At 47.6% G+C, this 25,128-nt stretch overlaps 1 protein-coding gene across 1 annotated transcript in view; it reads right to left on the bottom strand.

Moving 5' to 3' along the window:
* LOC144158052 (uncharacterized) overlaps positions 1 to 22,836 on the bottom strand; it is a 49,556-nt gene extending 26,720 nt beyond the window's left edge. The window contains exons 1-5 of the mRNA XM_077688724.1: positions 22,703 to 22,836; positions 12,783 to 13,085; positions 6,916 to 7,127; positions 6,138 to 6,249; positions 5,055 to 5,139 (exon numbers count right to left, since the gene is read on the bottom strand). Of these exons, the coding sequence (XP_077544850.1) occupies positions 5,055 to 5,139; positions 6,138 to 6,249; positions 6,916 to 7,127; positions 12,783 to 13,062 (689 nt within the window). The 5' untranslated portion in view covers positions 13,063 to 13,085; positions 22,703 to 22,836. The remainder of the gene's footprint in view (positions 1 to 5,054; positions 5,140 to 6,137; positions 6,250 to 6,915; positions 7,128 to 12,782; positions 13,086 to 22,702) is intronic.
* Positions 22,837 to 25,128: the final 2,292 nt, after the last annotated feature.

Raw genomic sequence — 25,128 nt, forward strand, 5'->3', positions numbered from 1 at the left:
CTCCGTGTTAGGACATTATTGATGCCTTCATCTTCCCTTCCACCCCTTTCTCCGATGCGGCTTTGAGCCATCCATCCCAATAAATGTTCGTTTGTTGTTTGTTGTTTAGAAAAGCGGAGGAGAAGAGTAGGGCGAAAGTGTGAGAGGGTGGGCGGTAGCGCAGGGTGCCGCGCCAGACATATTCCGCGGCAGCGACGGGCTACGAGATAATGCCAGAGGAGCGGGCACAATGGTACGTTCGCCTATGCCGCGATCACTTTGACAAGCCGCGGAGGCTCAGTGGCTAAGGTGTGCTGCTGAGCCCAAGGACGCGGGTTCGATTCCCGGTCACGGAGGCGGCTTTTCTGATGGAGGCGAAAAGCGAAAACACCTGTATGTTCGATACTTCAGCGCAGGTAAAGATCACCAGCTGGTCGAAATTAATCCGGAGGCCTTCACTACGGCACGCCTCATCCCCTATGTACTGTCGGTGCATTAAACCTTATTACCAACCACGTGATGACTTCCTGAGACGAAGGAAGTGCTGCACTCTATTTTCGCGTTAACGAGTATCGCAATCGTCAGCCATTTCTTAGGACTGTGGACCAAGGCGAGTGCGTAGAAAAATACCGGAAGTAAAGATAACCGTTCAGCATTAGAATCTCCCTGGCGAAGATGTCACCAGCTCCAAGCGCAGAGACCGTGATACACACAGAAACTGGGGTTTCCACGGGTGCGCCCCCCTCCCCTGAAATCACTGCTCCAGACGACTCTTCGGGAGCGATCCGAGAACGCGCGCGTTATCTCTAGTAACTTCACGACTACTCCCCCCTTCTCCCCAACGCGAATCGCTTACCGGGCCGCGCGGGCACGAGAAGCTGAGGTTAACTAACTTTTTAGAGTGTAAGATAAAACTTAGCGCCGTAAGACGCCAGAAAGCAGCAGCAGCCCCCCGAAACCTGGCTAAGGAGCCAGAAAAGAAAGGTTCCCTTAAACAGCTGTATTATTAAATCAACAACAACACACGCCGCGGCATTGGTGACTGCCTTGGGCATTGGTGGGAGGGCATTGGGCCTGCTTGGGGACTATCCGCAACGTAAACAACAGCAGGCACAATAAGTGACTACGACCAATCCTACAGCCCCGAACGGCGGGGCCCGAACTCCTTAGCTTGAGTCACCTAGCGGACAATGTCGAGGAGCGTAGTAAACAGTGGCCTGGGAGCTGAGTGGGAACGCTGCAGAGAACGAAGGCACCGGGGTAAACCTGAGCACGTTACCTCACACACGCACTGGGGGAGCTAGGGTAACGATGTCGGCCATGACAACTGGTCTTCATGAGTAATAACTCCGTTAATCGGTTGAACCATGCAACGATCACGGTTCCCGCCAGCTTGTTATCTATTGATTTCTCGCTGCAGTTAGAGCCAGTAGGTCATAGAGCACTCGTCACCATGACACTCCGTGAAATGCCCACGCATGCCCATGGCCAAGCAAAAATACACTTGCCTACGTATAGCGTGTAGCTGTGGCTGGACCTTTCGTACATGAACCCTCTATCCGGTTACCCCACTCCACAGTCTGCATCGCCTCATTCAAGCCCTCTTCACATTTAGACCTTGAATCAACAGCACGCACGCGCCTGGGGGCTCAGTGGCTAAAGCGTTGTGCCGTTGAGATCAAGAACGCGGGTTCGATCTTGGTCGCTGCGGCAGTTTTTCTGATGTAGGTGACAAACTAAAACGCTTGTGTGCCGAGATTTCAGCCATGTAAAGACTCTAAGGTAATTAAAACTATTGGAGAGCCCTCAAATACGCCCTCAACCAGCATGATTTCACGAAGCAAACGCAAATGCCGTAAACGTCCGTTTGAACTTCTCTTGGGAAGTGAACTGACGCAACTGAACTGAGTATGGTCCCTAGCGTGAGCTCAGAAGTGGGTTACAATGTTTTCTGCCATATAAAATATGGGCTCCCATCTCCCTCCCCCTGCCCTAGAGGCGGCCTCGTTGCCTTCTAACCATATGCAGACTGGAGTCCATACGATGAGGGCAAGGGGCAGATGGAGATTCTGGCGTAAAATCTGCAGGACTTGATGGCAGATACGACCGGTGAGGTAGTTTCAGCAGGCTGATTGAGAATCTGTGAGGATCGCGATCTATTATTCCGTGGTTTGTAAAGCTAGGGTGATGGCAACTTTCCACTGAGGTGCGAATCGTAACGGGGGTGATTTCTTATCCCTGGTGGTTGGTGACAAAACAATTGGTGCTCTGGAAGGGCGTGGCGTCGATGTAGTGAGTGGTAGGTTGTCGGGTGTATGTAATTTGTGATGGTGAGTTGTCGCTTGCCGGCTTGCTGCGGGGTGCTGATGATGCATATTGCGTGGTACAGGGGCGATGGATATTCACTCATGGAGGAGATCGGATTCTTACGGTTATGGCGCAGTTAAGGTTAATAGCCGATGTGGTAAGCTCCGGCCAGTGGGTGAGAAGGTGAGGCCGCGTAGTTTTGTGGCTTTGTCGGCTTTGATAAGTTCCGGCCATATTGGAGGCCCAACTGTGGTAGTTACGTGGTGTCACGGGGTAGGCTGAGTGCTGTCTTGTAGGCCTGACGGGTTATAGTGACGAGTTTCTTTATTTCAGAATTCTTCAGGAATAGGAATGGCGTCCTGTGCGTGAGGTGACTCGTAAGAAATGCTTGGATGAGAATTACGGTGCCTTGTTCTGATTTGGTGACGTCTTCCTGTTATTTTGCGTGTAGGAGGTGCGTAGGTTGTTAGGCTACTGCGGGTTGCAGTGGCATGATGATTTGGGATTATAAACCATCTTGTGGTATATTAAGACCTTATATACGAGGAGAGAGACATGGAAAATGGGTTGTCTGTTTAAGAGGGAGTTCCAAGAGGTATGACAAAGGTTGGATACAGCGTGTTCCTAAAGCAACGTAAGGGAAGACACCATCACGCGGTAGTTTCAGTGGACAAGGAAGCACTGAGTGAGGCAGTGGGCGCAGCTAGCCTTCTTCCGCTAAGCCCACGCCATCCCCATGCCTGCATCAATATTACTATGTTCTTACAACTCATTCACGCGCCGTTGTAACGAAGTCTGCAGCCAGCGACTAGTATATAAGGGTACCCCTGCAAGGATGGAGAGGTACCCAATCATTCTACACAGTGTGCACTGGGAGACCATGAAGCCATCGTTACCATCAACGTCGATATAATATACAGATTATGCTATGAATACCCCGCAAGCACAGGCATCGTGACCGCTTGGATCGTGATCGAATTCAGCTGGATGTCTCTGTTGTTTATCCCCGAGAGGATCGAAGCTCGACTTTTGGTTCCGTCTATGCCTTGCCATTAGAGAATACACTTCCTGACAATATTTAGTGTTTATAGGCGAGTGTATGCATGGGGCTTCAGCCACCACCTCTCATTACATGTTATGTTCTTGAAATTTCGTTGGCGGTGAAGTTGAGGCGGAACTTCGGCAGTTGGAGTTAGAATCATGCTGCATATAAAATATTGACTTTATGCGGTGGATGACAGCTAGAATTGCTTAATGCAATTTCTACACGGTGCGTCAAACAGGAAGGCCTTATAAAGGGAACTCAACTGAGTTTTCTTAATACTACAGCCTCGAAAAAAAATACCACATACAAAATTCCCCGAACACGTTGTTGCAGCTACGCCAGTGATTCGTTTAATGCTAGGCGGTTATCCCTAGGAGAAAGACTAGCTAGGTAACGATTGAAGGAATGAAACTGATCGATTAATCTACTGATTAATCGATTGATTGATTGTTCGCGATTAATTGGGTAATCGGTTCTACACATGAAAAGGGGGGCAGCAGACATAATATCAAGGCTCCCAAAAGTCTGCGTAAGCATATTTAAAGGCATCGTCTTACAAAGCAACAATCACATCTCTTAAGACCATCGTTAGAAGCGCAACCACATGAAGCGGCAACGAAGACGAGAGGAGCCGCGCCGCCGGGCTCGCTCCTTCTAAAAACAGCGCCAGTTAAACGTTCATTTGTGCCACGAATGTACCCCTCGGGGGTCTCCTTAGCCCACCTGGACTGGCCCCATGTATAGACACGATATCTCCTTAATATGTAAGACTGTATGATGCGATTTCGACTCCTCCGTGTTGATTATCTGATAGCAAAAAAAGACACTAGGAAATCGAAATCTGGCATTATTTTTTTTATTCCTTCTGCGAAGCACACCAACCGACTAACCGATCAATTAATCAATTAATGCATGCCGATTAACCACAATAAAGATTTACTTGACGCCTAGCCTTAGTAACAATACTGTCTCTTGTGGAGTAACACTTCCAAAGCTAACAACCCGTTTTCGTCCAAAAATATATGTTTGGAGCGTGACAGGTTAACCGTATGGCAAAAAAGACGCACCGTAGTGCTGGTTCTTTCGTCGCAAAGTTTTATAACTCGCATCATTCTGTGATGTTTAAGGCTGTGTAGCTACTAGTTAAGTATGGAGGCTTCGTAGTTTCGGGAACAATTTTTTATTCTGCTAGCCGATTCCTGTGAGGTATAATTGCACTCTCAACCCATTTCTGCCAACCGGCCTGGGCAGAAGTTCTTTTGACGCAATTCCATGGCCATTAGCAGTAATCGAAACGGCAAAAGAGACGACGGTCTTGATGGCCACTTCAGAACTTTACACACTGTAACACTGTAGAGCTTTGAATATGTGTTGTCGCACAGTAAATTCGGAGAGCATGTAAAACGACGTTGCATGGCCCTTAGCACCAACTCTAACGGCACAGCGCGTTATTATCAGCTGTATTCTTTCGAGCCAGCAGTTCGGTGCCTGACTTGTTAACACACAGGAGGCGGCAGCAAGCCCATCGCCACAACTCCACGACGGTGGGCATCTAGCTAGGTTTTGTGGTTTCAAATCAACAATGTGTTCTCTTAAGCGCCTCTAGAGTCGGTGGAAGCACCAGTTCTTCCCGAGGGGCCGTCATTGCGCTGATTCATTTGGATTGTGTTTGTTTTATTGTTCAAAAAAGTTCCCTGCCTCGAGAACCCCCGTAATGACTTACCAGATGGCTTTCTGAGCGGCTGTCCACGGTTGAGCCTGGTTGGTGACGCAGTGGGATACCCGGACGTCTATTAAGGAGGGTTTCACTGAAATGAAAAGTTCGACATGTGTGAACAATATAAACGCCTTAAACACAATCTAAATTTAACATACTGCTGCTAGAAAACGCGTTCGTAGTTGTAGATAACGAATATCATGAAATGGCATGTTAGCCGTACTACTAGAAATAAGGATATTGATTTTATTATTGTTACCATTGCTGGTAGATTTCGCACAACCAGAAATAGCAACGCCGAAATCCAACTCATGCGGCGTATTGTACATAATGTCGAAATCAATCCCTGTCTAGACAGCCTTTAGGATTATCGCAGAGTCGGATGCACAGTTCCCTCTTTAGAAGCGAGACGGCGGAGGTTGGCACATCGTTGATCAAATCCCGGAGGGGAATTGAAGGCTCAGGGCAGCTGCTTTCGAATGCTCTCGAAGAGCAACGATTGCCTCCCCCCTCCCTCCACGTGCCTTTTTTTTCATACGCCAGTGGGTCACCTGGTCTCAGAAAGAAAATTGCACCATACCCACTACCACTTAAAGCCCACGTGGCCTTGGTGGCTCGTACCATTGACTTATTCGGAGGCTTGCATGTTGCCTGGAAGTTGTTCGTTCCCGCTGCGATTACCTGGATTCCTTTTTAATGCAAATATAATGACACTTTTTGACTGTATATTTAATGGGGCCTATAATTGGTTTTCCGTGTGGTCTTGGATTTTACAATAGTAATTTAATGCCTTTGTTTAAGTGAACTTTCGCGCAAGCGCTGGTATTTAGTGTGCGTGCGTGTTTTGTTACTGTACCGCAATAAACCTGAGTGGCTTGCCTCAAATTTCAGCTGTATAGGGCAGTCCAAACAGGATTATTTCTCTGCTAGTTAAAAACAAGACCTCATATTTAGTATCGTCTGAACGCGAACTAATATTTCAATATTACACTCCACAAATTCCGCATTTGTTTTTGTTCAGGTGCGGATATTTCAGATGAAAATAAGTGATGTCACGTTAATGTATTTATGCCAAATGATGAGTATTACCCGAGTTTAAGAGTGCCTGCAAGTCACCCTTGTCGCAGTCGTTAAGCAAGCAGATCCCCATGCGAGCTACATGGAGCGAGTCGAGGTAGAAGTATTCCTGGAATGTCCGCATCTGAAAAAAAAAAATGTGAATTGAACTTAAGCCAACACTTCCGGAACGGCATGTCAAGCCCCAGTTGGTGTGGCATTACGCACTAAACATTTATCAGGGGCTCTAGCTTTTATTGATACTTTTGCCTGGTCTTTCCAAAAGCCAAAATTAAGTAAGCTCGCTGTTTAGGCTGCTGTTACGCGCTAAAATGCCTTGGTAAACTTCTCCTACTTTCTTTTGTATGGTTTAATGCTTTAAATGAAACCTGCCATTTGCGAACTTCTAGCCACATTGTTGTGGTTGACATCATTCGCACTGTACGCTTCTGGAACCGTTTTATAGTCTGCAATTAAATGTGTTGTTTATTGGGTGTTTCCGTACGCTAGAAAAAGTACAGGCAGGAAGGCTAAATAAGGTATCCCACTGCAGGCTCAACGAACTCCTTCTATACTTTTCTTGTTGTGTATACCTTGGGACAATCGCAATGCCGCAGTAAATGGGCCTACAACGCAATAGCATAGGTTCCATACATTGTCGGTAGGTACAGATAGATTAAAGCAGGTTTTATAATAAACTACGGAGCAAAAATTATATTTTTAGCTTTGGAGTCACATAAATACTCTAACTTGCGAAACTGATTATTTCTCGAATTGGCAATAATAAAGGAATTTTTTTTTCAAAGCTTACCAGTGGATGGAGGCTCTGTAGCATGGGTGCCATCTCGCTCTCAAAAGCTCGAGCGTTCGGAAAGTAGAACACGACGGAGCAGTATTGGCCCTGTGACGTAACGCGACCAAAACTGTCCACCACTTCCGTCTCCAGGCATTCATCGAAGGCGCCGAGGTCGCTCTTCGTTCCTTGTAAGACTCCCGTCGGGTACTTGCCGGAAGAGTCGAACACTGCTCACGAGGGCAAGTGCACGTGAGCCAATGTCATTTACGTAACAGCGGTATCTCGTTCATTATACACTTCGGCAACGGAGAAGTGTCGCCCATTATGTGGTACTTCACATTACAGGGTGCATAGCGGCTGCAGCATTACATATAAGGTGCGTGGATCTGTGCATAAAATCTTGTAAGCGTGTATTGTATTTGGGAGAGGCCTTCGTCCAGCGATGGACGCAATAAGGCTGCGGCTGCTGCTGAGGATGACGACGACGACGACCACGACCGAGGTGGTGGTGGTGGTGGTGATGATGATGTCGATGATGATAAGGGCAAACTAACAGTTATACAGACCAAACTCGATTCCCGCTGATAGAGTCAGTTTAAAACTGATTTAAACGCCATGGAGACTGTACTTGCTGTCGTGGGTCTTGAACGCAAAGTTTCACCTAGTTTCACGTACGTGTGTCGGATATCGTGGTCAAACTTCACTCTAGTTTCCTTAATCGTCGGTGCATACTCTCTTTATTGGAAAACAGCATCAGCAACTTTTCCGACGTGTAAGTGTGTTTGACGTGATAAAAACTAGTGCTACTCACAAGTCACACACAACTGCCGCGTTGTATATGTGACCGTCTGATTTCAGGGTGTTCATGACTCCGCATATCTTCAGCAGTGGCGAAAAAGGGGTGTTGTGGTGACATCTAAGGAGAGACCTGTTTAAAAGCAGGCGATGCGCGTTGTTGGCTAAACAACGGCAACAGAAATCCAGCCTTAGTGAAGCCATTTCGGTCTTCCTCTCGGAATTTCCCGGAATCCTTTATGCAGCCTTCAAACGAATTGCAGACTTGTCATTGTGGCACTTGCCGCGTCGCATTAGCGAAATACTACTTTCTACTCCAGCGGAGTATTGTCAACGGGAAGAATCAGCTTCGTGTCGGCAAAAAAATGGCTCGAAAATGTTGGATTTAACTACAAAAGTTACTTCTCCAATGTCGCGCGGCTAGGCGTACTGTCCGCACTTAAATGAGCCCTGAAGGAGGTTTTGCTGATACATAGGTGTTCAGATTTTCAAATAATTCAGTGTACTAGTCAACACCTCCTTCAGGAATTTTTAAAGCGACGTGTACTAGTAGAGTTATCGCAAATCAAAACATCGTATTTTCGCCCACCTCACGATTCTCCCTCGTTGCGTCCACCTGCTCGCACCGTGACTGCCCATGGTGCCTCGCCTCCAGGTGACGTATGCAAGAACATCAGGTTGCAGGCGTCATGTGATACAGCGATATTCTGCGCCGCGGCATCGCTCTGGGACGGGGCCGCCTGACTTTCTGCGTTCCGTTTGCGCCATTTTTTTTTTAACATTCTGCTTATGAATCCCTCATCCCGCTCACGGCGGTAAAAGCTGAACGAAGAAATGGCGCGGTGACGTTTCCACACCCCGCTGAAAGATACTGAGAAAAGAGAACGACCCTGACACCACGCGTACGCGGCAGCGACATGTATTGGTACTTCATCATCATCATCATCATCACCAGCCTATCTACGCCCACTGCAGGGCAAAGGCCTCTCCCATTATTCTCCAATTACCTCGGTCCTGTGCCAACTGTGACCAATTTCCGTACGCTAGACAATTTGGTACTTATGGGAGTCTAAATTATGTGAGCGAATGACTAAAAAATCGCCTCAAAATTTGTTACAGTGAGCACGAACATGCGTCCCGAACCGAGCACAGTTTATATATTGCTTAATTTGCCGCTCGTTCGCGCCAATGTCGAGCGTGGCCGCGTTGTGGGGACGCCAAACACGCGCTTACCAGGCAGTAGTAGTATTCCATTATGTTATTCCGATCGGTTCTAAATATTTATAGCAGTAATAAAAAAAACAACATGGTACGGGGCTTATTTTTAGAGTGCGCGCACCTCCAGCATCCACTGCGCCAAGCAGCGTGTGTTTGGCCTTGCGGTGCCTTTGTGTACGCGTTTTCGGCGCTCTCTGCTTCATTAGTGGAGTTTATTGGCGCAAGGGTATCAAAGGTCATAAGCGCCGTCAGCGCGGTCTAGAGCTATGGATCGGGGAACTTGGTTTCGAATTCAAGCCCGGCAAAATTTTTAGAGCGAAAGCTCTGTTACACCGCATACAAAACCAGGAAAGCGCTCATTGCGTCGATCTGACCTACAATGTCAGCCAAGGTCAAGCCGGCTCCTTGTGCGCTCAAGCGGAGTGGAAGCGTCCTGTCACTCGTTTGTTCTAAGTGGAGTGGTGCGGAGAGGTGGTACGGGGAAAGAGTACGGGAGAGTGCCGCCGGGAAATGATACGCGTGCAATCAGAAAATGATACGAGGTGCAGTCTGTATACACGTTTACTGCGCGTGCGCGCCTAGAGAGGCAACTGCGGCGAGAAGCATCTGTTTTGTTTTGCTGAGCCCTTGTGTGCACGTTAACTTCGTGCTCTCGGCGTCAAATTCCGGCAAGAGAAACTTTGTATAATAGTGTTCAACCACGGCATTTTTTTTCTCACCCCGCTTGAGCCGGGATGTATTGTGGGCCCCACGGCGAAAATCGAGATTACACATAATGTCTCAGCCTCACATTTCGTCAGTGAGCCGATAAAAACTTGGCATACCTGGTTAAACAAACGCGTTAATCTGAAAGCGCAGGACGCGTGCCGCATGCATGCCACCACTTCGCGACATCAATAAAGCAAAAGTGTTTAGGTTTCCAGTGTGAACGAGAGCCAAAAAATAAAGCTCACAAGAACTGACACTTCAGCTGGTTGGTACATAACGTTATAAGAAAGCGGCAGCACAACAGGCTGGACGGAACGAAATGATGACGAACATTTACGCTTGTTGTCTCCTTTTCGTACCGTTCCGTCTGTTGCACTGCCGCTTTCTTACAGAAACCAATTACTGTCCGTGTTTCAAACTACAGACACCTCTCTGCTGATGAGGCCTTGTTCTATGCACTAATACGTTGTAAAACCCGCCGCGGTGGCTCAGTGGCTAAGGCGTTGTGCTGCTGAGCACGAGGACGCGGCTTCGATTTCCGGCTGCGGCGGCCGCTTTTCTTATGGAGGCGAAAAGCCAAAACAATCGTGTGTGCGTGATTTTGGCGCACGTCAAAGGTCCTCCCCAGGGGGTCGAAATTAATGCGGAGCCCTCCACTACGGCGCGCCTCATCGCCTGTATTGCGTAGGTGCGTTATACCCTACAATCAATCGATACGTTGTGAAGAAGGCACGGAGGGATAACGTCTAGAAAATGCAAAAATCACTCGCCGTAGCAAACTTTGCAAACATCACAGTACTGTAGGCCTTCTCGGTGTAGGAAAAAGTTTACTACCGCATTTTCGAGATGCTGTCTATGCTGTGGGGAACAGCGAGACAGGAGGAGCAGTTTATATCGGTGGCCAGGTTCACCACACATGCTCTTCGGTACAGCAGTTGTGCTAGAGTTGATGGCTGCTGCGCATGATGTGCAGCTCTGTTTTCACGTCGGGGTGGCACTAGCATTTTAAACCGCTGAGGTTGAGATGATGCCCCATTTTTAAACGCACGAGTACACGGCTGGCAACGCATGTGTCTATTAACGGAAAGCGGGAACCTCGTACGGTGCCTTGTGTCACGACGCACCGACCGCTTCGGTATACAGAACCGCTAAATTGTAGCGCGAGATCTGAAGATAGCGCTCCGTCGCTTCCCCGATGCAATGAACTGGATGCCCTCTCGCGGGGAGAGGAGTCGCAAGCCTCAGAGGAAGAAGCTCGCGAAGGCTGTCCGCTTCACAATGTGCCCCCTCCTACAGTTTCGTTCCTGTGTGAGGACGTTGGAGACAAATATCTTGGAAGGAGGTGAAAAGATTCTGGAGGAAAAAAAATGGATTCAGATATCACAGGGTATCCTACCGGTTTTCTGGGGAAACTTACGTGCGGCAGTGGGCGTAATAATTATAAGGATGATGATGATGATGATGATGATGATGATGATGCGTACGCGCTGGCTATGATGCGTTCGTAGTGGGCTCGTCTCCAGCAAAATTCCCACCATAAATATCGCGTGTGGGGCGTTGCCCGCCCCTGGGTCCTTTATGGGGACCCGCGTGAGGGAAAGAATGACCGCAGATACTGTTGAAGCGAAGCTTTCTACGATCACTGACTGCTTCCGTGCACACCACAACACGCACTGCAGGAAAGCCACCTTTTCTGACCATGATGATGATCGTGGGGGAAGGGAAGGGAAAAACGCTCCCCGCGGTCGGAATCGAACCTGGGCCCCTAGCATTACGAAGCCGACGTGTATGCGATTGCGCCCTTCCAACACGGTCAAAGCTGTTGGGATTTCGAGAGGGGTGCATGGGCGTCAAAATTTAAAAAATCCTGCACCCCTCCGCCTAACGACGACGATGGCTGAACGCGAAGCTTTTTGCGTGTGAAAGCAAATGGAGTCAAAGTCAAAGCCACTGCGATTAAAAGTCCAAACTCCGTGCGAGTTAAATTCAAAGTTCAAAGAGTCAAAGTCCGAACTCTGACGAAAACCAAGGAATCCCTCACGAGAAATCATGGCGCTTTACTATCGTCGTCGTTAGACGGAGGGGTGCATGATTTTTAAACCGGTCCCCATTCACTTATTTGCAAGAACACAAAAAATTTATGGCTAAATTTTATGACTACTTCCCTTTCTTATTCTGGAGCGCCATGTCGGAGAAGGCTGCAACATATACCTGGAACAAGTTACAGCTCTTCGTAGGAGCTTTTTGCTCACAGAGGGTACGGTTGTAGAGCTTGCTCAGCAAACCGGCGTAAAACGAAACTAGATATACCCCATTGTTGTCCTAGATATACCTGATTTATCGATCTCAGGCCGTTGTCAGAAAGCAGGAACTGTGTTTTCTGGCCACGAGGCATAAGTGCGGTCGTGAAAACCGAAATGAACTAGTGTAAGTGCAAATGACCAATGATAACAAACAGAAAAGGTTCTGCATACAAGGCTTGCATGGGATTAAATGAAAAATATTAAAAAAAAAACGTTCACCCCCAGCCGCAATCACGCTGTGCTAGCTCGAGGACTTGCATAACGCGATGCCGCCTTGTCAATTTCAGTTTTGATGTAATTCAAAGAAGTTCGCTCCGCGTCTAGCAGTGGTTAGTAATTCTTGCCAGAGCTGCTACTCACTGAAAACAGAATTTTTTTGCGATTTCAAAGTCGGTATCCAAGCTACTTACATGCCAGTTGTTTTATGAAGCCGCCATAATCCGGAGAATTCCAATAAATTCCTATTTTTATTTTCAAATACAAAAATCATGCACCCCCCCTTCGTCAAACTACGACGATGGTGGAACGCGAAGCTTGCTCGTGACAGATTCTTCGGTTGTCGTCTAATTTTTCCAAGCTGCTTCGACTACGTCGATATGGAGCAATCGGATAGACGTCGGCTCTATAACGCACGGAACTCAGGTCGCCTTTTGTTTTTGTTGATGTCCAAGCCCGGCAATAAAGAAAAAAAAGAAAGCGAGGGACCGAGGTTCGATTTCGGCCACGGGAAGCGTTTTTTTTTTTTTTCACTTGAGCGTTTTCGCGTTACAGACTCCATGAGCAAGAACACTCAAGCTTCGCTTTAAAACTGTCCCACCACACGTGGATATGAAACATATTCGTGATATGCATACTCACATCTGAACGCCCAGGGCTCCAAGTTCTGGAACGCCCGCATCATTTTCAACATGGCCACGCTACACGAGGCGGACACCTCCGCCGCTTGCAGGCTCCTCATGATGTCGAGTGGTACCTTTGCGAATGCTTCAGCTATCATTCGTCGAGCATTGCTCATGGCCTCCTGGAAGACGGGCTTCAACGTTGTATCGTTGGTTCCATTCAAAAGAACTGATGCGCTGCCCCAAGTCAGCAAATTCAACAGGAGTGCTGCCACCAAAAAAAGTGTTCTTGCGGTCATTGGTCTCTTGATTATACCCCTTCCTACAAGACAAAAGCATAGAGTGGCCGTTAGTCGCATACAGCTGAAAAAAGCAGTGCGCACTGGTGTAGGTACGGAGTAAAGCTAAAATCGATGTCGGATCGATATCACAAACTGAGCATATAGAGAAAAACAGCACTTCATATATTTCTAATTTTTTACGTCGTTTGAGGTGATTGCATACGACGACAACCTATTCTAGAAATTTTCAGATTTATCCGAGAAATTTTCATTCCGCCAATGTGAGCCACAGAAGTAGTGTTCTGGATTGAAGTGAGCGAGCGAGTGAAAAACTTTAATAGAGACGAACTTCAGACGCTGATGGTTGTGCGCCAGCCCGGCGGGAGGCCTCCACTAGTCCGAGAAGAGATTGATTTATTGATTCTAATGTTAATCGCCCCGACGCAACGCAGGCGATGGGGCGCTCCGTAGTGGAGGGCTCCGGATTAATTTCGACCACCCGGGGATCTTTAACGTGCGCCGAAATCTCGAACGAACGGGCGTTTTTGCTTTTCGTGTCCACCAGAAAAGTGGTCGCCGCGGACGGGAATCGAACCTGCGTCCTCGTGCTCAGCAGCACAACGCCTTAGCTACTGAGCCACCGCGGCGGGTGCTAGTCGGAGAAGCCCTGGTCCGTGCTTACTGCCCTGGGCCTCCCCACCAGGCTACGCTGGATTGAGAGGTCGGTGCTGGCCATCTCGGCCGCCCACTGCTCGTACGTTGGGTGAGGATTGGCGGTAAGGGATGGGGTTTTCTGACGTTCCCATACCATGTGCTACAAGAGGCCATGTTGGGAACAGAAATTACAGGTAGTGTAGTAGAGTGTGTGGTACACAGCATGCAGAAGAGTGGCGTGGGGATAGGAATTCGTCTGAAGTCGGCGAAATGCAGTCGCCTCTGCTCTGGATAGATGGGGATGGGCTGGAAGAAACTGTAGTTGGTCGGTCTGTACTGGGCTAGAATTTCTGGGCTCGATGGGAGTGGAATAGGCCTTGGAGAGCGAAGGCGTTGCATGAATTCGCCTTCTTGAGAAACGCCCCGTTGGTATGAACGCGGGCTGGGGTGTGTGCCGGCTCGTTTCCCTCCAAGGACTCGTGTCCGGGGTTCCAGGTGTGCATTTCCGAGAGCTGGCGGATACTTTGCAGTATTTTGAAGGTCGCTGGGGATATGTGACCTAGCAGGAAGCTGCGGCAGGCGACTTGGGAATCGGTCATTACATGCAACGTAATCGTTCACAGTGGTGCGATGGCGAGTTATTCTGCTGCCTCAACACCGGTTGTGGGAACTGTAGCGGCCGTCTGTTCTTCTCCGTTGGCGTTGGTGACGCTCACGGCATGGGCAGGTTGTTGGGGGTGCGCGAGGCATCCGTGTAACGAGTAACGGGAGGGTTCGGAAAGCGTTTTCCATGGGCTCGTATCCGGGATTCACGGCGTGCCTTGTTATGGATGGGGTGCATATTTGTAGGGCTAGGTCCAACTTTTATGGAGTGTCGTCTGGCTAGAGGTATGCGTTACCTCTGTTCGCATTTTTGGGCGGCCTGTAGCCGAGCCGGCAAAATGTAGCCCTGCCGGTTGGCGCAAGCTTGAGTCGTGTGAATTGGGAGGTGCGATGACATTCTTCCGGTTCCTCCCATGCATTATATGGACGCCGATCTGTAGAAGTTTTCTTGTGGCTGTTTTTGCAGGTAGTCCAAGGGCGACCTGGTAGGGTTGGCGTATCGCGACGTTTAGTTTTTTTCTTCTCCGCGGGTTTAAGGGCTAAGTATGGTGTCCTGCCCGTAACCCGGTTAATAAGGATGGCGTAAATGATGCCCAGGGTGCCAGTTTCTTGTAGCCCAAATCGTTGAAGGGAGACTCGGTGGATGAGGTCGATTAGTTGCTCGAGAGTCCGTTGCAAGGAAAGGATATGCTCTGGGCACCTGAGCCCATTTTGGTATGGTGAGGCCTAGATGCGTAGGTGTAGGATATTGTGGACGGGTTGGCCCTCAATGGTTAGTTCTGGATCTGGTAGGAGATCTGGACGTTTATTATAAGTTCTTTTCCTCAGGGTTAAAAGGGCAGAATTATTCTTTAAATATGTTATTTTTAATAATATGTTGTTTTCAATGTGGTATTTCAATTTAAATTGTTTATATCGTTAACAAACGATTCCCAATTGCGTCACCTCTTGCCTCGACCTACGGCGGCAGTTTCCGGTAAGGCATCTTCCGGCTCCTTTCTGCCACGTATAATTTACGGAACTCCAACACCCGTCATTTCAGCATGGAATATCCTGACCTTGTGGTAGGTATCCCTTTTTCGACAGGCACCATTTCAATGCGTCCCAATGTAACTTATTTCGCTTTTCCGACAATATTTTCTGACAGACCTACCGCTTCAGTTTTAACAGAAGAGCTGTTTAAGTTTGAGCTTGGTCCGTTGACGCTAGAAAAAAAAATACCAAGAAAAAACTCCCCCTGTGAGAGGCGCCCGGCAGGACCTTCGCGCTGAGGCTGTAGCAAAAAAAAAAAAAAAAAATCCGAGCACACGTGAGCATGCGCCTCGGGAGAAGCGCCCGGTGTCGTCCAGGCTTGCGCGTGGGTTTGTACCAAGTGAGGAGCTCCCGCCTTCGTCGTCGTCCCACCGTCTTCAGCGCGGCGGACTCACGGCGCGCCGGTCGCTACAGTGCTCCCCCTGTAGAGCCGGAGGCCATTGTGTTGCCCATGTGACGTTTTTTGGTCGGTTGAGATTGGGAATTCTGGGGCGGGGTTGTTGAGACGGGAAAGCCCTGAGTGGGTTGGAGGGAGGGCAGTAAGCGGGCTTGACTCGGTCGGCGGGGACGACGTCTTCGAGACCGTTAATGTCGAGGGTAACAACAAGCTTGAGTTGCTGCTCGTCGTACGAGGGACGTACATGAACTTGCTCTTTCTGCTCCCTCTCTGCTGGAATATGCTGTCAGTGTAGGAAGTAGCTAGGTCAACCCCCAGCTCTGCTGTTTCTCCCGCCTTGCACCTCTAGAGCAAGGTGTGCCAATTTTTTTTTCGTTAATAGAATGATTGCTCAACCACGCGCTTCATAGTTGCTGCATCATTTCATCCGCACGTAGACTGTATGTTTGCAGCGAAACCAGGACTGCTAGTTCAAGCGTTGGTGAGGTTTCAGATGGGGCGCCTCCAAACTTCCCCTGAATTCTTTTAAAATGTTAATCATTCGTCTAGTGGAAGTCACTTGGTTGACGAAACAAACGATTTCCACACTAACAAACGGGTATTCTACGGATACGGATCATCCGATGATCGATATATTGAGGACAGTGCCTTATACGTTTTTAGAACCCTTGGCGTGTTCAATTGGGCTGTATTTACAATTTAAAACAAACGCCTTCAAACTGTTTTCGTTTACGGTTGTTGCCTTTCTACCTTTATTTTGACATGGTTTAGTGTATTGACAATAGTACTTTTTTGTTTATCTGTACTGTTTGAATCTTTCTTCCCGTGTTGCATTACTGTAGCCTCCTCCCCTCCCCCCCCCCCCCCCCCCCCGTATGCAATGCCCAGGCGGGCCTTTAGGGTACAGAAATAAATAAATAAATGAACATACCAGGGGAATATATGATCCTCTCAATAGATACATTCATTTCGGTGTACGCCAGGGGGCGGGGGGAGGGGGGAGAGCGCCATTGAAGGTATGTGTCGCCACCTGAGGGGCTGTGATAGCTGACCCAGTGCAGCCGTTGTAGTTTGCCTCCGCCCGCGTGGTTGAAGTATTAGCATACATCATGAGCGTGCACCGAGAAAGAGTGAAAGAGGTCGAGCGAGTCCTGTCATACAATATCATATACACTAGTGCAGGGAAATTTATCCGTGGAGCATACCGACGTAGGCAGAAAAGTCCGTGCGGTTGCGTTTCGTGGAACTTATTTCTCCCCGTAACTACGCTACTGAAAGCAGAGCGCAACTCACGAGCGAAAACTAGAAAATCCGCATAACTTACAGGCGCGACATGTATCAGGGGAATTCCGGAGAAATACTTAATTAAGGGCAACGAATATAAAAATAGCACCCGCCACGGTGTCTCAGTGGCTAAGGCGTTGCGTTGCTGAGCCCAAGGATGTGGGCCTGATCCTGGCCGCGGTGGCTACGTTCCTGATGGAGGGGAAAAACGAAAACGCCCGTGGGTCGAGATTTTGGCGAACGTTAAAGATCCCTAGGTTATCAAAATTAATCCGGATAACTGTACTACGGCGTTGCTTTGGCACGTTAAACCCCACAATTAATCAAAACGGTATTGTTAGAACAAAGTAAAAAAAAAACACCTATTGAAATTACTCCGCGTAATGATCTTCTCTACACCTGCCGTTCCACGTGAAGGTGAAGGAGATATCGCGTCACCCTATCAATGTATCCAGCCAGGCCACACGAACAATTAAAGAACACGATTGTAGCTGTAACACTGCGGCGTTTGGAAGTTTGCTTTACAGCGAAAGCTTCAAATGGTAGTCATCATTTTAAAGCTATCGTCTAATTGTCGCGAGCAAAAAAAAAGACAAAAAAAAAACCAGCACGATAGCTCCCACAATTTGCGGCAGCAGGTACCACAGCGAGATAAAAAGTAAGCAGCACTCGTGTGGATTCTCGCCAGCCCCGCCGTAGCCACGGCGCAGAAACCTACGGAAGGCTGGGCACGCGATGCTGCTTGCGTTTAGTTGTAATGCGAAACCATTAACTATTTTGGTTAAATTTTGGTATCCATGAAAAAAAAAAAAAAGCCCGAAGAAGGCCCCACAAAGGGCTCGACAGGTAAAAGGCTAAAAATGAGGTAAATAAATGCTCCCAAATGGAGCACATCTGTCATGGGATCTCAGGGGAATTTTATTCAAAACAGTAATTTTTCGCAGAAAAAAAATAGTATTCGAACTGACACCCCCAGAGTGCATGACGACGCCCACGGACCTTCCGGACCACCCCAGCTCGATGATTATTGATTTGATTGATTGTTTGTTTAACGCGCCGACGCAACGCAGGCGATGAGGCGAGCCGTAGAGGAGGTCTGCGGATTAATTTTGACCAAATGGGGATTTTTAACGTACGCCGAAATCTCGTACACACGGGCGTTTTTGCTTTTCGCCTCCACCAGAAAAGCGGCCGCCCCGGCCGGGAATCGAGCCCGCGACATCGTGCTCAGATCGATGATTATAGCTTACTGAAGGCCAACTAATGGGATGTGGCCTGCAACTTAGAAACGTGTATTACAGGCATGTAGTCACTGCTGGAGCAACACTTACAGAAGGGTAATTACCCGTGTAGCAATTATGGGGATAGCTAGCAAAGGACGTTCATTACTTATATATGAGGGGGGTGGGGCTTAACACGGCGAAGCTACAGCGGGGCTATGGCGCACGCCTTAGTGGGAGGCTTTAGAAGGATTTTCGCGACGGCTGACGATATTTAAGGGGTGCCGAAATATCGCCAGACACGTTTTCTATCTTGGTCTCCATTTGAAAAGCAGCCACCGCGGCCGAGATGGAACCCCCGCAGTTGGGCTCAGCCGCACAACGCCTTAGCCACAGCGCCACCGCGACGGGTCAAGGTACGTTCAGGCTTATACGTAGAGGTACAAAACTCAATTGCCCATATCTCTGAGCCATAGCAACTGAACGAAGAAGACGCCGTCTTCTGATAACTGCGAAAAACCAAAACGCCCGTGTGCCGATGGAGGTTTCGGTGCATGTTAAAGATGCCCAGGGGGCCTCACTTAAATCGGAACCATTCACTATGGCGCACCTCATAGCCCACGTGTAGCTTCGGGGCGTGAAACCCCCCAAAATTTGAAGTTTGGAAGCCAACCTCGTAACCGGAAACGGATGATAACGATCATAACGAGAGGACACATGCGTACCACTGGAGGCGTGCTACTGTAGGCAACATGTCATAATCATGCATAGAATGAATGCGCTGCCTTCCATACGGCGCATGTTCTGTAAATTTATTCAGTGCAATGTGTACGGCGATGGCCTCTAAACTGTCTACATCGACAGCAGCTGTGAATCAGTACTGGCATATCTGCTCCACGATTAAACCCTAATGCTCTCGCATCCAGGACATTATAATGAGGGATTAGGTGTCCTAGAAGTTTTTGACGGTGGCGCAGTGACAATTTCGTGGCGCGGTTGCGTGTCGGTTATAAATAAAACAGCGAAGATGCACAAGCTTATATTTTCGCCGAGTGGGATATTTTTGCAGCTGTATCCCCCAGACAACTTTCGCCGAATTTCCCTCTAGGGCGATAGCCCCGGATTACCGTATTTTTCTGTTTTTTTTTTTTTGCTTGAACGATCCGACATTAGAATTGGTTGGCGTTGCCGCTTACACCAAGACTTCCTGTGGGCTCTCTCTGTATCCGGCATTGTGAGGAGGACTGCTACTGAATATGTAAGCATGATAATGGGAGGCCCTTATTGCGGATGGCTGTGATAGCAGTTTAGCCCTACGGTAAAAAAATCTTTACCATCCCTTGTTAAAAAAAAAGCGCATAGGCTTAAAGCGCGCTGAGAGAAGCGCGGAAGATAAAAGTGCGTCCAATCTTCGCTGAACGTGCGTCTACTCGATCGCCAAACATTGAAACCCCAAATCGCAAACAATAAACGAACCCATGCGACAATTTTTCGCTCACTAAGTAAACACATCTACGATCTAAATGTATACCGATACGTGGTTTACGAGATAAAGGTACACCATTGCACTCCTTCTTCATGATCTATGCGTGTGTTGTCTTACCTAGAAACGTTACTTTTTCGAGATTTTCAAGTAACTCTTTTGACACGATGAAAGCCCGGTTTCACGCACGCGCCGTGTGTCCAGAGATCTTATCAGAGCTTTTCGGTAAACCGACCAGTCTAGTAGTTTTAGTTTTTTTACCGGACGCCATCGGCCCCACTAAGAAAGCTTTCGCTTTAAAACTATCTTTTCTGCTCTTGATGATCTTTTTTGTGCGGACTGTACAGCATTTTCCGCTGAAAGCCTAGTTGCGCCTTCCATTGATCTGCTGTGGAACTCTCTGTTGAACTTTGCTGCCGTGACCGTCACAACTTGATTAGGCCTCCGGAGGGCCTAACCAGGCCATCGTTCACGGAGCTCGTTCCGTGAGGTCGCAATCGCCAGGAACCTCCTGTTCGCCTCCATCACAACCTTCACCTCTTCAAGGCGGCTCGTATTGCTCGCGGGGCAGCGGGTTACCTCCGGCGTTGATGTTTCTCTTCCGTGGCGCGCGCTCTGCTACCCTTTCGCAGAGCCCTCCTTCTGGCACCGCTATTCTAATTACATCTATTCTAATGGAATTTATACATCCCAGATGTGTAAATTCCATGAGAATCCATGCAGTTACACAATTCAGTTTATTAATATTCTCCCTGCTATATCGTGGCCTTAAGGCATCAAATTCTGGAGGGGTAAGGGGAGAAATAGTCGCCACAGTACTTAGTAGATCGTTTTGGGTTATCTCTGGTAATATAGGTGTGTTTGCGATGCTTGGAAGTTTAGTTGTGTCGAGCTGTGTTGTTTTAATTGGTGCCCTAAATGCGCTGGTACTTCGACAAATCCGCCGTTAAACGTGTCGCAGAGAGTTGTTAAGTCGTGCATATCGCCATATCCTTGTTGTATTATTGCGTCCGCGTTCTTAGTCCCTACCCTTCCCATTAAGTAGTTAAGGGAGTTCCAGAAATGTTTGGGGTTTCTTTTTGCCTGGTCAAACTTAGTTGCAAAATACCTTTTTCTCGCTAATCTAACTTTCGCTGTCACCTGTTCACGAGAAGTACGAAACTTCGCTTCAAGAAACGAATAGTCTGGTTTTGGTCTCGTTTTTTTCTAGACTTTATCCTGTAGGTGGCACAGTCTCAGGATTTCATAATTGATTCATTTATTCTCGTTTTCATGTGCTCAATATTTGCTGTCTTATTTGAATTTGCATAATTGGTTTTAAACTTGCTAACTACAAGGTCATACGTTTTTATATGATCAGATGTTATCAATTTCGGCCAGTCGTATTCATGTACATATTTTCTTAATAATTTATTATCAAATATGTGAATGCACTGTGGGTTATTTCGAACTACTTCCGCACAGCACTCCTCCAGTAGCGCTAGCGTAATATACAAATGATTAGTCAATTTTTTCGCTATGATTTCAGATACTGCGGATAAATTATTTATTATATGCTTAATGGATCAATACAGGATCGTGTTAGCGTATTATTTAAGTGCTCTTCTCTAGTAACTTCCCAAGTTACGTTATATAAGGAGAACTGCGATAGGATATCAATATAGTCTCCTGCAACTGGCCTGTATAGCTGTAAGGTGTCAATATTTATGTCACCTGTAATTATAAGGTTTGTTACATAATTCATTTTTTCCCGCAACGCTTCAAATTTTCGAGTTCCATTGGAAGGCGGATGGTATATTGCGTACAGGGCAAACGTATTTTCTTTTTTGGATATTTTAATTGCTACAATGTCCGCTTCTTTTAGTGGACTGCTGAGTTGGTCCGAATTCAGTTGTTTTTGACAAATACTAATATTCCACAACCCCTTCACTTTTGCGAAAAAATGGTATGAGTCAAAACCAGTTATTTTGTATGTTTTACATGAAGTTTCATCAATGTTTATCTCAGGTAATGCAAGAATGTCAACCTGTTCTTGTCGTTCTTCGGGTAGATGGACTGTTATCCCGTTACAGTGCTTTTTAATACTTCTAATATTTCCATGAAGTAATTCAAGCCGCTTGCGGCGATTTTCTTGTAGCATCTCATCTTCAATAAAGCAGGCTTTCAGGCTTTCCTGCGTTCTCCTTCAGGAAGACCTTGCCATTTCGTGTCGATGCGGACTTGTAGGATGTTGCACGTGCTTTCATTTTCGTAGCCCACATCAACTGTCTAACGTACCGCGTTAGGTTTGCATTCACAAAAATGTCATCGTCCCTAAGTTTGCTGCTTTTGGCATGCCAAATGTCGCAGACTTTCCTAGTCCGAAACCTGACAAGGATTGCGGAATCTTCCCCTCTTTTGACTTCATTGTATGCACAGCTTCCACGCTATCGACAGTGGGTGTGGGCACATCTAGTTTTTTGGCTAATTTCATTAAGGCACTCCTCATGAGACCTTCCTTATCTGTGATGGTGACTCCATGCACTTTAATGTCTTTCCGTCTGGAGAACTGCTCCATGTCACTGAGAGCTGCTCTAACCTGTTGGATCTCTTTGTTTTTAAGTGTCATCTGTGCCTGAAGACTGTCCACTTGCTAACTTAGTTCGGCGATTCCCTTTTCTTGTGCAGAGAGTGTGTTTGGCATCTCGTCAAATTTTCCTGACACAAATTAGACAGCCGCTTCAAAGCTTCCAAGTGTTTTGTTTTGCTGGAGTTTGCTGGATATTTTCCTGCTTGGTATTTTGAGCGCTCAGCTGCGTTCCAATCACTACTATTCTATCCAACATCTGGGGTACTGAAATAAATGAATTGGGGTACTGTTAGCACTTGTTACAGGGAACTGTATAAAACGATTTAAGTCTTGTGCAGCGTTTAAGTTGAAATCTTATGGCTAAAGGTTGTGGCTGTCCGTTATTGAAGTCTTGTAATAAGCGATAGTTCACTTACCCAAGACTTTTTCCGCGACGTTGGTAAACAGGCCTCGAGTTCGGCAAATTGGGCGCACTCCAGCTAATGCATACGGGCCGGGTACTCCGAATACTGGCGGTTGCAGCAAGTGCTCAAATGCAACGCTGGGCTTCTCTCTGCGACCAGGAAAGAACATGGTAATCACGATATCGTCTGCTGCTTTACTTAATATTGGTATCCGCGTCTTTTCCTTGCGGTAACCACGGGCAGTGGTGATAAATAACTTGCCGCCATCGCTCTCGTCCTTAGCAGTAGAGACACAGGGCAGAGAGAATAATGGAAGTTTCTAAAGACGATATAGTCGGTGGCTACTTAAACGCGAAAATATCGGTATTTCTGTTTGTCTGTCCGTCCCTCGATTAAGTTGCCCGGCCAGAAGTTAAAAAAGTTCTCGCACGAGGCGTTTATATAGACCCAGCATTTCCAAACTACTAAATCTGCTGGCAATGTTCGTACTTGTCAACATCGTCGAGCAAAAATAAAGATTAGGGATATTTGAGGCAAAACATTAATACCCAAGTAATATTTGCAGTGTTCTTTTATTAAAGTACAGATCTGCTTTATTTTTGCGATAGAAAATAAAATATGCACCTTGAAAAATGTTTTCACCCAGAAATACAAAAACCTCTTCCTCTTGGGGCGCCACGTTGGGGCGGCATTTCAAGAAGTCCGACAGTAACAAAAGGTTCCAGACCCATCGCGGTGACTCAGTGGCTATGGCGTTGTGCAGATGAGCTCAAGGTCGCGGGTTCGTTCCCCGACACCGGCGTGTGCTCTTCTGATGGAGGCGAAAAGCAAAAACGCCTGTGTGCTCGAGATTTCGGCGACGTTCAAGATCCCCAGGTGGGCAAAATTAATCCGGAGCCCTCCACTACAGCGCGCCCCATCGCCTGTGTTTCGCCGGCACGTTAAACATCATAGTCAATCAACAAAAGTTTCCAGTAATTGGCGCGCTAGCAGTGCAACGCGCCAAAATTGAATTGACTTTAGCAAACCTCCACTGTGTTTATTGTGGGAGGAGTGAGACGGGAGTGGAAGGGCGCTTGAAGTGGGAGGGAAACAGAAGAGAGGCATTTACGTGACAGCGGCGGAAGGCGGCTCTCGTTTTACGACATTTGCAGCGAAGTAAGCAGATACGCGGCCAATGTTTTGCATAGCACATCTTTCCAAAGCAGTGCGCATAATAAGTACGCTAGATCTTATTACGATAGGAATTTGTCAGCGCTAAGAATAACGAATGTGAGCCGAGTGCAGCGCACTCTGGTGTGCCCCAATGTTCAGTCCCTCGTACACTTCTTTTTTTAACATGTATATATTTGCAGACGATTGTGTTTTCCTCAGAGGAATAATATTCGATAATGACCTAAACCCTCTTCAGCCCGACCGCAGTGCTATTTCGAGTGGGTGTTACACGTGGCTAATGTAATTAAGTGCTACCAAACACAAACGTATTTATTTATTTATTTATTTATTTATTTGAGAAGAAGGAAGAAGAAGAGCGATCGCTCTTCCATCGCGATGGCTCCTGGAAACATTCTGGATTTGACAAAATTATGTGCCTTATCATGTGAGTGGCGTATGTAAGCGTACTGTGGAATGCTCAAAAATTCATTCTTGGTAAGCGACTTCATCTCTGATGCATCGCTGGTAGTGAAAGGCCGTGCAATGGACGTTAAGCCTAACGCTCCCAGTACACCACTTACGTCTGAGGCTTCGGCTGCGCTTAACCTTGTGCAACTATACCCTTCAGCCCTCGCAAAACGCAAGCGAACGGAGGATCCCTCACCTTCGCACGAGGACCCGCGAGTTCGCATCGCCGCGGATCTCGAAGCGCATTGGCCATCTGCTGTGATAATGCCTGAGGATGACGACAACCACAGCGTGTGGGAAAAAGTGGATCACCGTCGCAAGCGACGTACCCGCCCTGTACAGGCCCAAGAGCATGTGGAAATCGGAAGTCATGTTCTTACTGTTCGACCCAAGGTACGATTTGACATCAAGACCCTCAGTGCACAACTGCTGTACAAGTCTATTGCCGCTTTCTCTGAAAACCTCGACTTACAAAAGCACTTGACAATCAAGGTTGGCGAACAGGCTAACACGGTCATCGTACACAGTTGTGATTCAGCACAGGCAGGCAAACGATTGCGGCTAAAGGCACTACCCATACCAGGATGTACACTTCCACTCAGTCATGGTGAATCAGGCGTCGGGACGTGGCATGTCTCTTGCAGCCATGCATGTCTGCGAAAAGGGAGAAACTAGCGCCTCTCTCATGAATGCACTTACCACGGAAAGTGTGAAAATTCTAGCGGCAAGACCGATGGGCAAATGTGGCTCCGCCCTCATCACGTTTCAGTCTTCTCGGCCTCCTCGCATGATCAAATATTTGGTAACACTCAAGA

Source organism: Haemaphysalis longicornis, unplaced genomic scaffold (genome assembly GCF_048455015.1).
Source record: "Haemaphysalis longicornis isolate Haplotype H1 unplaced genomic scaffold, Haemaphysalis longicornis Haplotype H1 scaffold_1, whole genome shotgun sequence".
NCBI lineage: Eukaryota > Metazoa > Arthropoda > Arachnida > Ixodida > Ixodidae > Haemaphysalis > Haemaphysalis longicornis.